General features: G+C 43.6%; 1 protein-coding gene across 1 annotated transcript; it reads left to right on the top strand.

Moving 5' to 3' along the window:
* The first annotated feature begins 2,755 nt into the window (after positions 1-2,755).
* SOD2 (superoxide dismutase 2) lies at positions 2,756-13,460 on the top strand. Its single transcript, XM_032485290.1, has 5 exons — positions 2,756-2,915; positions 3,298-3,500; positions 6,753-6,869; positions 8,606-8,785; positions 10,635-13,460. The coding sequence occupies exons 1-5, from the start codon at positions 2,893-2,895 to the stop codon at positions 10,778-10,780; spliced, it is 669 nt and encodes a 222-aa protein (XP_032341181.1). The 5' UTR covers positions 2,756-2,892; the 3' UTR covers positions 10,781-13,460.
* Positions 13,461-15,516: the final 2,056 nt, after the last annotated feature.

Genomic DNA, 15,516 nt, shown 5'->3' with positions numbered 1-15,516 from the left:
CTGGGTAAGATTTGTGATACAAGGGGTGAAAAGAAAAAAGAGAGAGACAGACAGAGACAGAGACAGAGAGAGGGAAAGGGTGTAGTTGAAGTTAACCCATCAGCAGCCAGAGTTCACAGCCAAGCATAGAAAAAACGTCCTGCAGAAGGATATGTGGCATGGACTGCTGTTTTCCAATCCACTACTCATTTCCCCTTCGGTTAAAGAATTCCATATCGTTTCAGACTGGAAATTTACACAGCTGAATGATCACATCTCCCAGCCTCTTGTGTAGCTAGGTTCAGCCTCCTAACTAAATTCTGAGTGGAATTTCTTGGGTGAATCTATCACAAAGGGTCCTTAAAAGGGAGCCAGCTGGGGCCCACCTTTTGTCCTTCCCTCTGCATGGACAGGAGGTGAGATGGCTGGTGCTCTAGAAGCTGTCAAGGACCACAAGGCAACTCTGAGGACAGAGGAGCCTGGTTCCTTGAAGACTTCATGACACTGTCATCCCAGCCCTGGACTACCTACTCCAGATCTCTCTTACATGAAGGAATACACTCTTCTGTGTTTGAGGCACTGTGACTGCGTCTTTGTCACTAGGATATGAATGCAATTAATAACTAACTCAAAATGATTTCATCTCAATCCACATTTTGCCTTCTCCAGACAACATGTTGGTCTAGACTGTAATGAATCTGAGGATGGCTGGGAAGTAACCTCGGTAAGTTTACTGAGGGGAAATCCATAATTATGGTGCCCTGATGTAGCAGGTGACATCCTGAGCTGGCAGGAGGAATTTAGGACAGACCCCAGCCAACTGTAATCTAACTCCTTCTTACAGTGGTCAGCTAAGAAAGAAAAAGAGGACTGTTTATTGAGTGTCAGAAAATCCCCATTACTTCTTGTACCCCCCAAACCCTTGGTCTCAATCCTGGTCACTTTCACAGTTGGAGTAATCTGGAAGGATGTGGCTGATGACAGCTATGATGTTAGAGACACTTTTATTTGACTACTAATGTCACTTCCCCACAGCGCAATCTTTGTTGCTTGTCCAAAGGGGGAGGAGTTCAATTTATATCTCAAAGTATCATCAGCTGGAGGAGGTGGGTATAGCTCAAGGTGGTAGAGTGCATGCTTAGCATGCATGAGGTCCCGGGTTCAATCCCCAGTACCTCCTCTTAAAAAAGTAAATAAATAAATAAACCTAATTATCCCCCCCCAAAAGTATCACCATCTGTATAAACAAGAAGTACATCAGTGCAGCCTGGCTGGGCTCAGTCTCCTTACGGTGATGTTTTGTTTTCACTAGAGCAAGTCCTTGTATTAGTGACTGATCTGTCACTGAATTCAGTTGATTCATCCTTAAAAATGCCCTTTTCTTCCAGATCCCATAGCGAGTACCTTAAACCGGCTCTTGTAACTCATGCTAGGATTCCTGCAACAGCTTTCCAACTAGCCTGCACCTCCAATCAGTGCCAGACTCTCTTGCCTGAAAAACTACTTTCCATGTCCCCCACTTCAGCTGAAATGCTTCTCAATTTCCCATTATCCTATGATTGAGTTTTAAGGACACCCAGAACCTAGTCCCAACCTGAATTTCCTCCTTCCTCTGGTCACATTCTGCTGACTGTCAGCAAGCCCTGCCTTCTTGCTGGGAAGCAGTGCTGGGTGGTTCTCCTTTGCTGTGCCCCTAGTCATCCCAAAGCCTAGTCATCTTTGGGCAGGGGTGGGGTAAGGGCTGTGAAGGGGCTGGGAGGCAGTAACAGAAACTATTCAACACCTACTATCTGCTTCCTTTTCCATAATTCTATTCAGTAAAGGTCCCACTCAGGCCATGAAGTGTAAAGCTTCCCTAACTTCTATACAGGGAGAATTTTACACAATTCAGCATTGGTTTTTCAATTGTTAAGAAAGCAGTTGATACTTCCAGTTTATTAGATATAAGACACTGCAGGAAAGAATTTTCTGTTGTACTTCTTTTATGTTCTCCCAACAAGCACTCAAGACTTGGCCGCTAAAGTTCGGTAATCAACAAAGTATGAACTTCGGGTCCTAATCCCAAATCTTTCACTTATTAACTGTGAGACCAGGGCAACCTGCTTAACCTCACTGTGCTCAAGAACTGTCTCCTGAAATCAGCGATACCTACCCTAGGGGTGAAATAAGGATAAATGTATGTAAACCCTGCAGCGCAGTCCTTTTACATCGTGGGGGTTCAGTAACACTACTATCAGGCCTGGCGGAGGTCCCAAGGTCAGCTCACTAGGAAAGGTCACTCCGGGCAGCTGTTGGAGGGGCACTGGGCCTACATCTTATCAGCAGCGCCAGGGCCTCACCAGCCCGCTGGGGCGCTCCGAGGCAGGGAAGGAAACTCGAGGCTTTCCTTAGTGGAGGTCGCAGGACCCCGTGGCTGCCCAACACACCGCAGCAGGAAAGGGGCGGGAACCAACCGGCCGGCTAATCCCCAGCTCGCCGTGGTGGGTAGAGCCCTGCACCTCGACCCCGTAGGGCGAGTCCCTCGCGGGGCGGGACAGAGGGACGTACCATCTCACGCCAAGCGCGGGGGGGCCCCTCTGCGGCCCTCCCTCTCGGCGACAAGTCCAGAAGCGCGGAAGGGGGCATCCTGGTTCGAGCAGACGCTGGAGAAAGTGCAGGATTCCCTTTTATCGCGTGCCCTGGTCTCAGAGCGTGGGCGGGGGCCGGCAGCGTAGACCCTCGGACCTCGCACCCCCCCGCGCCTCCCTGGGGTGGGAGCGGCGAGCGCAGGGGGCGGGGCTGCGGCGGGCTCAGGGGGCGGGGCCGAGGCCGGCGGCAGTGTCCTTGTGGCGCGGCCCAGGACGCTGGCCCAAACGCGGCTGTCAGCGCGGCGCGGCGGCTTGGTCTTCAAGAGACCTGCGGGCGGCGTCCACCATGTTGTGCCGGGCGGCGTGCAGGTGAGGCGCCGGGCGGCGGGCGCAGTGGGGATGCAGCCCTGGCCCCGCGAGCGAAGGCCCCCGCTGCCTCCGCTGCCTCCGACTCTGCCTCCGGCCCGGGCCCACCCGCGGGGTCCAGGCCACCTTCGGGGTCCCGGCGTCGCGGGGCGGGGCTGGGAGGGCGGCCCGGCCTGAGCTCAGGTGTCGACCAAGCGCGTCCAGGTGCCGGCCGGGTGCGGGACCGCAGCGTTGGTTTAATGCTTCAAAGACTGGACGGCTAAAGAGCTAACGATAGAAAGCCCCCGGTGCGCAGGTGCCTCTAGCCCGGTCTGCGGAGACCGGCACGCGGGTTAAAGGGAGCTGCCCACGTAAGCGGATCGGTTTGTGTGTGCTCTCTTTGCAGCGCGAGCAGGAAGCTGGTGCCGGCTTTGGGGTCGCTGGGTTCCAGGCAGAAGCACAGCCTCCCCGACCTGCCCTACGACTATGGCGCCCTGGAGCCTCATATCAACGCCGAGATCATGCAGCTGCACCACAGCAAGCACCACGCGGCCTACGTGAATAACCTGAATGTCGCCGAGGAGAAGTATCAGGAGGCGCTGGAGAAGGGTAGGTGCCGGGCGGCCTGACATTGAGAAACTGGCTTCAGGGAAAAGTGGCAGCGAGGCGTGTCTCGGTAAAGACATGACCCTCCCTCCATTCAGTAGAACCGCTTCACGTGTTCGTGCATTGACTTAGGGGGCAGAATTCACATGGAGAATATCCGTTTTCTGGGGAACTGAGACAGGCTTGTATTTATCTGCTGATATTTGAGATTCAATGAAAATGTACTATGGAGTTAGTTTTTTTTCTTTCAAAAAAGAGCTCAGTTGACAAAACAGTAGTGCGTGGACCTTTTTGTGTTTTGCGTCTGGGGGTGTGTATGGGAATACTGTGTTTTAATGTTTCTATACAAAATAGTATTACACTTTCAATCTATTAGTTGATCAATGGTTTGCCCGAGGGAAGTAATTGACAGTCATGTTTCCAGACTGTACGTGTGGCATAAGCTATGCAGTTAAAAGCGTGTTTTTCTTAAGTGTATTTTTATTGAATTTCAGTCCTGTGACTTGTGTTGAGTAAGTTTTGGACAGTGATATCTTGTTGACTGGGGGCATCTAGTGGGAAAATGTAGTATTTCAGTCTGATTGTGTAAGAGGTAATAAGCAAAACAAAAAGAAGAGGAAGTTGCCACATTCTGGAAGCTTACTTGTGAAATCAGAAGAACTACAAATAGGGGGAAGAAAAAGTCTCCCAGTACGGGAAAAAGTTCTATGATTTAGGGAAAAACAAATGCGGGAAGTATGTGGTCATGATGAGAGGCTGGGGCAAATCCCAGTTGTGAAAGTATTTCCTGCAGGACATCTGACACCCATGGACCTTTCTCATAAGTGTGTTAAATATTGCTTAGCTTCAGCCCTTTTCTTGTGCAGTTGAAGCTTTACTTGCTTAATGAAAGCCATTGGGAAAAAAGCTTTACTATATTAAATTTACTATATTAATAAGTATTTGCAGAGCACTCCTTTATTTAAAAAATATTTTAGAAATCATTAAGGAGTTAATTTTTTTTCCTTTTTTTTTTGGTGGGTGGAGGTAATTAGGTTTATTTATCTTAATGGAGGTGCTGGGGATTGAACCTAGGACCTCGTGCATGATAAGCATACGCTCTACCACTGTGCTATACACTTCCCCAAGGAGTTAAATTTTGTTTGAAAATTTGGGGAAAAAGAAGAGTATAAGGAAAATAACGTCATTGATCTTATCACATCTAAGTATCGTAAATACTTTTCAAAGAAAAGTACTTTTATCATGTTTAACAGTGGAAAAAAAACATTGAACTTCAGAAGAGTGTTCTTGAAAGCAGATATTAACTTCCACAACTTTATATTAAAATTTAAAAATGATTAAACTTTAAAAGATAGTGATTAAACACGTTCTCAATAAGCATGTTTCTTTCGCACTTGAAATATTTAGTTATTGCTGACTTATTAAAAAACAATATAAAGTTACATCTATTATTTTAGGGTGATTCTCCAAGAAAAATGAATAAGGGAAACACTGATCAGTGAGAACATTATTTTGTAAACATGACAGCAACGACGAAAAGCTGACGTCTTAAACAACTCTCAGAGATTGTATTTAGATATCACCGGTCCTCCCCGCCTTACTGAATGGCTAAAAAGCTGGATGTTTCCTGTTTGAGAAAGCGGCCGTCCTTCCGTGTCTGAGCATGCGCACACCGTGGGACTCAAAGGCTTGCGGTTATGTAAACGCCCCGGGGCGGAGCTCGCTGTGGTTGCTGGCGCCCTTCACTTTGCCTCTGGGTGTCTTGTGAACCCCGAGCGCCTCATATGTATTGAACAACGGAATTCCCATTTTTCCTAATAGTTAAGTGAACCTGTGGCTTCACGAAGACATAGGAAAAAATATTTTATTTTGCCTACTTGTTGAGCAAGGCAGGAAAAAACGGCTTCAAACATGATACTCTTTTTAAGTATAGCTGTCAGAGGGTTTTTTTTCCCCCATGGAAACTACGCTCAGTATTCAAGAGTGCGTGCTACTTATGAGGCAGTATGTTGGGCGGCCGGGACAGGGCAGTGCGCGAGAGTCCTTGTCCTCCCTGGGGCTCTCCTTCCAGCAGGGAGGCAGGTGACCAAGTACAAATGGAGAATGCTGGGGCTTGTCAGTCCCATCGGGAAAAACAGCAGGGGAAGTGGTCTGGGAGAGGGTGGGGTTTGCCCATTTTATATTGTGCTTGGTGACCCTTATGATGAGGTTGACGGTTCAGAGGAGACTTGATGGAGAAGCGGGGGAGTGAACCACGAGGCTGCCTCCAGGAAGACTGTTCCCGCACAGTCAGTGGAAGCCCTAAGCTGGGAACATGCCAGGCTTATCATGTGAGCGCCAGGAGGCCGTTGTGGCCGGAGCTGGGCCGGTGAGGAGATGCAGAGTGTCGGCTGATGTGCACCTCTGTACCGATTGTGAGGACTTGGGGTTCACTCTGGAAAGAGCAGCCTTTGGAGGGGTTTGCCTGGAGATGTGCCATGATGAGTTCGGGGTCTAGAGGAGCCCTCTGGCCACTGTGTTGAGAATAGACTGTGGGGGGGCAGAGGTGGTAGCAGAATACCACTGAGAGACGGTGGCCTGCGAGCCGGGGGGGGGGGGGAGATGCTGCTGGTTGCATCAGAAGGAGGAGGAAGGGATGAGGTTCTGCACGTGTTTTAAAGGTGGAGCTGGCTATGCTGGTGGATGTGCTGCTGTTTTGGAGATGGGGTGTGAGAGAAGCAGCTGGAACTTCCTGAGATGGGGAAGGCCATTGGAGGAGTAAGTTTGGGGTTGCAAGTCAGTTCAGTTTTGAATCAGTTGAGTTGTTTTGTAACATTGAAATATTTCCCAGCGAATAGTTGTCTATTTAAACACTTTCCGTATCATCTGTATAATAGGGGCCATATATTTTATAGCATTCTATTATTTCTCTTTGTTCTCTCCGTAATTTCATTTACTGAAATCTTTTATAACCAAGAAAACTGAGTTCTTTGAAGCCCAGGAGTGAATTTTCTACTAGCGTTGCTCCTCTGCTGACTTCTCAGTAGTTGTTTGGCACGTTATTAGTTGCACTGAGAATCCACTGAGACATATATTTTTGGGAAGGTTATTTGTTTTTTTGAGAGGGTAGAATCTTGAAATTATGGAATTTTGAGACCAAGAGGGATGTTACAGATAAGCTGGTCCAATTATCTGACATTTTACCAAGAAATAGTGTATAGAATGGTTGAAAAGTAAGAATTAAAAAAAAAATGTGTTTGTGTTTTAACCTTTCAGGTGACATTACAGCTCAGGTAGCTCTGCAGCCGGCAATAAAGTTCAACGGTGGAGGCCATGTCAATCATTCCATTTTCTGGACAAACCTGAGTCCTAATGGTGGAGGAGAACCCAAAGGTCGGTTTCTATTAGGGCAACCTTAGCCCGTTTTGTGCACTATAGAAATGACGGTTGAATTCTTTAAGTTACCTGGCTTGTCCCTGAGATATTTTAATGGCATGTCTTTCACAGCAAGGAAGAACAGAAAGCTGTAACTTTCAAAGGGCACACAAGCGAGTGGAGAAGCCATTCAGGGAGTTACAGCATCAGATTTTATATACACACATACACACATAATGGCACGTATGCTGTCACCCTTTGGTTGAAATGTACTGTACTTCCCAGTAAGGACAGACTGAGAAACTTAGTTTTTAGAAAAGACGAGCCTTGACTTACCAGCCTAGGCCTTGGGGGAGGTGCTTAATCCTTCTGCGCCTCACTTTCTTCATCTGTATGATACGGGGAGAATGGGGCTGTTTTGAGAGTTAAGTAAGTTATTATAAAATAATGCCTCTTGTTATTCTTTTACTACTCTACCTAATTGATAAAAAGTCAGTTGTCCCAGAAGATGAGGTTTTCCAGGACAACCGCAGGTAACGAGGGAGTACAGAGCTGATGGTCTTGTTCGCTCTGCTTGTTTACTTGACTTCTTGTGTCGCACGTGGAGGCCCAGGTGACTTTCATCATCCTCCCCACCCCAGGGAAGGCATGGGGCGTACATCTAGCTCTCCTTTGTATCTGGGCTCCTGACATGTACCCTAAGTTTCTGGGTGGTTTTTTGTTTGTTTGTGTATAATTATGTTATAGAAGGCATCTTATGCACTTAAAATAAGCAGTTTCATTTGGAAGTAAGGATGGATGGAGTAAGTATGGGAAACTGGATAGTTTATTTTTTCTGAATTAGGGCTTCAGACCGTGACTTAATACTTTTGAGGCTTTGTGAGTTACCAGAATATCAGATGCACCTGTATTCAGCTAACAGGTTTTGGTACTCCTGCCATTTTGTGTTATCTCTACCACTTTGTACTATCATTTCTTTCTTTTTTTCTTTTTTAATTTTTTGGGGGGCTTAATTAGGTTTACTTATTTATTTATTTTTAGAGGAGGTACTGGGGATTGAACCCAGGACCTTGTGTATGCTAAGCATGCGCTCTACCACTTGATCTATATACCCTCCCCCTATACTGTCATTTCTGCTTGTAATAGATGATTACTTTTAAACCAGATAGAGTAAGAGAAGTGATATTTTTGGCTTGGTTCATTTAGTTATGTGCTCAATCTAGAATTATATTCTATATTGCTACAGAATAAAAAGGGAGATAGCTATTAAGGTGTGCCCATAGTGCACTGATAGAAGGTAGAATCACTCTTTAAAATAATATAATTGAGATAGGAAGGATCTGGGCTGCCTTGGAGAAGAAGCAGATAACAACCATAACGTTTTCTTCCCACACTGAGATAGAGCAGGTAGGGGAGAAGTCAAAGTAAAATTTTCTATTGAAGGGGGGAAAAAAAAGCTAATGAAAAATGTTATTTCTTTCCTTGTTGAAATAGAGTGAGTGAAGAAATCTCTCTTGTAATATGTTTCAGTAACAAACACGTGAGTTAAAATTGTGGGACCTTAATGACATTGGTGTCAGGGCAGGAGTAACACTGTTCTGTAGGCTCACTGGGTTGTGTAATATTTTCTGTATGTTGTCTGGTTGTATCTTGGGCCATATGATAGGAATGTTTGAATATGTATAATAGAATATTTTATTGTAATTGGTGCGATCTGTTGATTTGTGGATGTTTTTGGATTTTCTTTTAAATAGGGGAATTACTGGAAGCCATCAACCGTGACTTTGGTTCCTTCAGCAAATTTAAGGAGAAGTTGACCGCTGTATCCGTTGGCGTCCAAGGCTCGGGTTGGGGTTGGCTTGGTTTCAATAAGGAACAGGGACGCTTACAGATTGCTGCTTGTTCTAACCAGGATCCCTTGCAAGGAACAACAGGTTAGGTTTGAGAATTGTTACACATTTATTCAGAAGAGATGGTTCACTATAAAGTGTTTACCTTAAAATAAGGAAGACTAGTGCTGTTTAAACCTGTCCTGAGCAATATGAATCTGAGCATATCTTCACATGGGATTCCCAGAGTCTTGTGTGAGCAAAAATGCTGTGTAAGTCCTTGATGCTTTGTAAAATTCCACATGTAATACATTAACAAAAATGTTTGAAACATAAACTCTACTTCATTTGACAGAGAATTAGTTTCAGCTTACGTAATTAATTACATGCACTAAAATAAAAAACTAAAATTAGATAAACAACATGAAGGAGGAAAAGACGTATAGGCTGAATCTGACTCAGACCTTGGACCCTCATCCCCTCTGCTGAGCACTTGTGGTGAAACTGGAACCAGAGCTCCGGTTTTCAGACCTCTGCCTTTATGAAGCTATTTGATATAGGAACAGATTTGGCTCAGACGCTGCAAGCTGGGCTCACCAGATTCTTTTTTTATGTTGAGCCACATTGAAATAGAAGCTCTTTAGGAAACAGTCATGAGGCAAGTTAGCTGCACCTAACTTAACAAGTCATAAAGCAAGTTGGCTGGAACTTTGATGTAAGGTGGTGTCTTAACATCAATCAGCAGTGGGTCTCAGTCATATTGCTGCCTCTGCACATGTTAGGAGACTTGCCTACGTGACTCACTACCCTGGATGTTTTCAGGTTTAGCCAGAATCTCAATTTCTAAAAGCAACCAAAGATTTGTGAGCACAGTGCTATAGAGAGCCTGGTACCTGGCTGGAAGGGCTGTCATTGGCAGGTGAATCCTAGCTACACCTTGAAGAAAGCTCACTAGCATAGAAGTGAGTGAGAATTGTGGCAATTTATTTATGGGAAAAATCATTTATTAAGTTTGGGTACTTTAATTATTAATAATAAATTATTAGTGACATACTTCACAACTGATTAAGACATAGTGGTTGATGATTGTTTTCCAAGAGGAGAGCTTTCAGTTTGCGCGATTTTTTAAATGAATGTTTTATAGATATAACTCATTGTTCATGTACACAATTCAATTTTGGGAAACTGTATCTTTTTCTTTAGTCCTATTCAGTTTCCCTTGTTAACTTATTCTTTCTGTTAGTGTCTTTATAAATGCTCTGTATTCTCTACGACTAACATCAGCCCAGGGGAGGCGGGCAGGTGTCTCATACACCAGCCTCCCCTCCCGCCCTTGACCCAATGAGGACAGCTGAGAACTGGCTCTTGGATAAATCTGTTGTTTTTTTTGAGGGGTGGGGGGAATTAGGTTATTTAATTATTTGTTTTTGAGGGGTGGGGGAAGCAATTATGTTTATTTATTTTATTTTTAGTGGAGGTACTGGGGACTGAACCCAGGACCTTGTGCATGCTAAGCATGTGCTCTACCACTGAGCTATACCCTCCCCCTTATTTATCTGTTTTTAATGGAGGTAGTGGGGACTGAACCCAGGACCTTGTGCATGCTAGGCACACACTCTACTGCTGAGCTATACTTTCCCCCTAAATCTGTTGATATTTTAAGAACAGCATTTAAAATACTGTGGCTAATTGATTTTTCCTGTCTGTTTTAATTATTTTTTTTTTTTACTATTTATCACATTTTCTTCCAAAGAGTAAAGTTTAAAATCTTTTGATAGGATCTTTATTCTTATGCTGATTTCTGATTTATACAACAAACGGGAAAATGGATGAGAACATTGTAAAGGGTAATTATTTTGTGTGCATAGGATAATTAAAGTTTAAAGCGAGAAGACAGTGTTTTAGATTGAAACTCACCGTTTTTGCTTCTTTTCCCTTCTTTTCTTTCCCATAGGTCTTATTCCATTGCTGGGAATTGATGTGTGGGAGCACGCTTACTACCTTCAGTATAAAAATGTTAGACCTGATTACCTGAAAGCTATTTGGAATGTAATCAGCTGGGAGAATGTAACTCAGAGATACCTGGCGTGCAAAAAGTAGAGCGTCAGCCTTACCCTGAGTACACGGAGCTCCTTATGTCTATAGTAGTGCAGAGTCCCGCGGTATACCAGTAAGCTGCTCTGTTGTAGCGTTTCTGAATGTAGCTTATTCAGATAATTGATAAAAATAATTTACTGCTAGGAGCAATTTCCTTTAAAATGTTGTTTTTAGGTAACTCTTTGAAAATGTTAAATGCTTTGTGTGATTTAGTCTTTCGATTGAGCAGCATTTTTTTCAGAGAGCTAAAGTAGCTAGGAGGTTATAATTGCCATCGTAAAACCATCAAAAATATTTCATCCTGGTATTGTTGGGGCCTCCAAGAAAGCCTTTCTAATACTGTCCTATTGCAGTTACAGAAAACCTAGTTTTTTTTTGCCCTAGTTGTTTAATAATAAAATACTACATTTATTTCCCAAGGGAAATACTCAGTTTTCTATTGAAAATTGACCTTTTTGTAAGTAATCCTCTGTCCGGTATTACTTCTGGCAGGTATCACCCAGTGGTCTTGAGTTATTTATGATCACATGTTACACAAGGTTAACACTAACCATTTTGTCATTAAAATAACTTGATTTTCAATTGAGAATTACTTGATTAGGAGAAGGAATTTTTCTGCAGAGAGAAAAACAAAAGCTTGTGAAATTTTGTCCTCAAACATAGAGATGTGTTTCGTCTAAGTGCTCAAAATGGCTCAATTAGGGTCTAGTTGATAAAATCAAGGAGGCCACGGGACACGTGGTCGGGCACTTGCCCCTCCTCTTTCCGGCCTGTCCATGAAGCGTCCTGCTCAGGAGAACCAGGCCAGGGTCAGGTCCTGCCTCCCCAAGTGGTAAGAGAAAAATTGGTTTCTGGATGCTGTCAGGAGCATGGCTCCCTCAGGAACATTTATTTTTCAAAGACTTGTTTTTGAGTTATTTTATCCATTTTGATGTTCTTTTCCTCTAGAAAATGTACAGTCAGTATAGAAGTTTTATTAGTTTTTCCAGTAAAGGGAACACTATACCCGTAATACAAGGACGCAGCAGCCAAACTCTGTTCCTTTTTCGTTTTTGCAAATGGAGCTGTTAAACGCAGCAGGGGTCCTTTTTGTGTTTGGCTTAATATTGTCAGGTGTTCCATGTTCTTCCATCATCTTCCTCCTTATCTTCAGTGGCTGGATAATATTTTGTCAATTGGACATTTCCTAATATATTTCACAGTTCTGTTACTGAAGATGTCATTTGTTTCCAGTTGTTACTATTACTAACAATGCTGTTCTGAGCAGCCCTCCAAAGGTTTTACCTTCTATTGGAATATTTTCTCTATAGGTTTTTTTTCTTAAGCCTATTTAGTAACAGGATGTTTTCGCAAGTTTATTTTTATATGTAAAAATTTTCCCCCCAACTTTATTTTCGGTTTTTTTTTTAATGGAAAAATGGAGTAACATAGCAGTTTCAATATTGAAGACTGAAGTTTTAAAAAAAATTTAAATTCAAGGTACTTTTAGAACTCAATTAGAAAAGTATTTAGGCTTTCTGAACGTCAACAGTATTGACAAGGATACTGGTAACTGTGTATGTGTTTATGCCCATAGATTGAAAGCACCAGGGAGACCGATTGCCTTCCTTATAAACCACAGTAAATGACTGTCCTGGAGCCCACCTGGGGGTCATATGACTGCTGCTGACATATATTCTATATACACCCATATGTGTGCCTATATCCATAGACAAGGCAGTGGGCTCTGTAGATCATCGAGAAAAGTAGGACCTTTCTGCAAGATGGGCTTTTGAATACAAGTAGTCTTCTAGATCGTGGTTTGTGTTGAACTAACAGTGATATGCAGAGCCTACTGGTTTATGTAGAGCTTTTGGGCTTTTATTAAGCTTTAAGCTTTAAAAAAATTCAATGTTGAAATTTCTACGGGGCTCTATTTTTGCTTTGACTGTATGTTCTGAGAACAAGGGAAAGCGCACTGTCCTTCCCTAAGGTTTGGTTTTTCCTCCCCGTTGGATAGATTTTTAAGAGACCAACATTCAGAGTGAAGATTTTAATCATCTAGCAGGAGGCTCTAAGATCCTATTCAGCCCTGTTTTTCATCACAGAAAAGAAATAGGAAAGGTAAAACAGCCGTTTCTTCTGGAAAGAACAAGTATTGTTCATCCAGGAAGGTTTTTTGTTGCTGAATCAGCAGTGTCTGCTCTAGTCATAAATGTGCTTCAGAAACTAGCGAGATTAGCGCTGCAGGGAAACAGGATGCAAAACAAACACTGAGATAGTATGTATTGCTTGAACTGCCCTGTAGTAATTAAGCTCTGATACTGAGAAGTTACAACTTCACTGCACACCTCAGATTCATGGTTCTAGAAGTAGATTTGATTATCTGTTGAGTACCTTTAAAAAGTAACACCAAAATCATAAAATTAAGATTGATGCGTGCTGTCATTATTTCCTGTTTTAATTTCAAGGGAATTCCTGTTTGGGAAAGTTATTACATGATTGTTTTATAAATTGGTGTCATTTTCAGGCTTACCCTAATGATCCCAGCAAGCTAATGTCCTGTCTCCTAAGATATGCATGGTACCTACTAAAAATCCTGTAAGTTCCTGGATAGTTTTCACTAATTATTCATTAAAGAAGCATTTATTTTCATACTGTGTGACTTCTTTGACTGTTAATAAAAGAATCTTCATTATCAAAAGGGGCCTGTACTAAGCATGTGTTTTTAAACGTTTATAATCCTACAATGCTTTATCATTTTTACTGTAGGAAAGAAATAATAAATGCTAGGGGGTGGAAATTTTACTCTTAAAACCCAGAAGGCATGTGAATTGTACCTCCGGTCACATCTATAGTAACATCATCTGATAATGTCACAAGGTAGAATTTTACATGCTAAATTAGGAAGTTATCATAACATCTTAGAACATTAACCAAACATAGAATATTGCCTTACCTCTGGAGAAGAAAGAAGGAATTTGATTTTATTGCAAGTTGTATTTTCCATAAAGTTCCCGACCGGTGGTGTTTTATTCACTCTGGTGTTGGGGAGTAGGAGGTTAGCTGTGCCACTGTCCCTGGGCCGCTGTGGCAGCCGACCCTTGAACAACGCTGGGGGCGGGGAGATAGGGGCACTAACCCTCTGCACAGTCAAAAATCTGCATATAACTTACGGTTGGCCTCTGACCAGCTGCGGCTTGTGTAGTACTGTATGTGTTTATTGAAAAAAAATCTGCGTATAAGTGGGCCTATGTAGTTCAAACATGTACTCGAGGGTCAACTATATATTCTTGGGAAGCAAAGGGAGGTTCGCCTGTGTTTGGTAGTCTGTCTGCTCCTCCACTTGTGCTTATAATAGTAATGAATGCTTTTCTCAAGATGCTTTTGGAACACTTCTTGAAAAAAAATAAGATGTCCTGACATAGTTTGAAAGGGAGGGAGAACGAATGCCTTTGACTTCCTGCTTTTCGTCAGCCGCTTCGCTTGGAGCATGTCCTGTTGCTGCACCCAGTGCTTCACGCACAACGTGGCTGTAATTCCATGCTTCCTCTGCTCCCGTTAAAACGTGAGCTGAGCTCCAGGAAGGCCCAGGACAGAAAATTCTTTATCATTTGCATGTCTTTGGTATGGAGCATATAGTTCTGGGCCTATACTCAGACATTTTTATTAAATAATGTGATTTAATAGAGCATTATAATACTGTAAATACAGGTATCCCCAAGGCTCAGAAGTTAATGTACCAAAACCCACAAAGCTGTCTGACACCACAGTGCGAGGGCCTTTGCCTGTGCGGGGAAGGAGCAGTGGGTTGGTACTGGGGGGCCTGGGCCCTGGTCCTGGCGCTTCCACTCAGCACCTGTGTGATGCCTGTCAGCATTCCTGATTCTGGTTCTTTTCCTTTCGTGGAAAGTGTTGGGTTTGGCGAGATGATCTCAGGTGGCCAACTCTAGTATTTTATGGATTTATTTGTGTTATGAATAAAATTATGGTGCCAAATGGACACTGATGATATTAAATGGTCATGTCATTTACAAAAGGCGTTCACTTTTTATCCTTTAAACAAAGGTTCTCCAACCAATAGCATACTTGCTGGTAATGCTCTCAGCTGGTTCCATCTTTCACTGGGGCTCAAGGAGGAAGTTGGGAGGAAGAAAACCACGTAAGTCTTTAGCTCCCAGCCCCCATCACACAGAAGGAACACCAACAGCAGTGGTTCACACTAACGCTCGTGCTGGCAGGGAGTGGCACAGCACAGGTGTGCCCGGGCTGCCTGGGTTTACCCCAGTTCCATCACTGTGCTTTTAGGGTAAATGCTGGTTGCTGTACTGAGAACCCCTAAATGAATACATTCTAGATGTCATTTCTCTCATATGAAGCTCCAAGCACTTGATCTGGTTGATGGTCCACTCTCCTATTAGTGACTCACATACCCAGGCTTCTAGGGAGCCCCCCCGCCCCCCATTTTCAATATATGGTGTGGGATCGTCACCAGTTGTGGGTTCTGGCCAGCAGAAGTCCCACCGAGACGGAATGATTTACTCAAGACTCTGGAAAAAGTCAAGAGAGCGAGAGGGAGTCGGGAGCCAACTCCAGGAGCCTCTCAAATCTCCCATATTTATTGAGTACAGTCAAAGGAGGAATGCAGGAATTTAGGGAAGGACAGGGTGGGATCACAATGAGTACAAAGGCTTTGTTTATTGTTGGTGTTCGGCTCAAGGTCAGAAGACCCTTTTTGGTGAATCATGTTCGTGTTGAGC

This window comes from Camelus ferus, chromosome 8, assembly GCF_009834535.1.
Source record: "Camelus ferus isolate YT-003-E chromosome 8, BCGSAC_Cfer_1.0, whole genome shotgun sequence".
Lineage (NCBI taxonomy): Eukaryota > Metazoa > Chordata > Mammalia > Artiodactyla > Camelidae > Camelus > Camelus ferus.
This window is presented reverse-complemented; position numbering and strand designations above follow the sequence as displayed.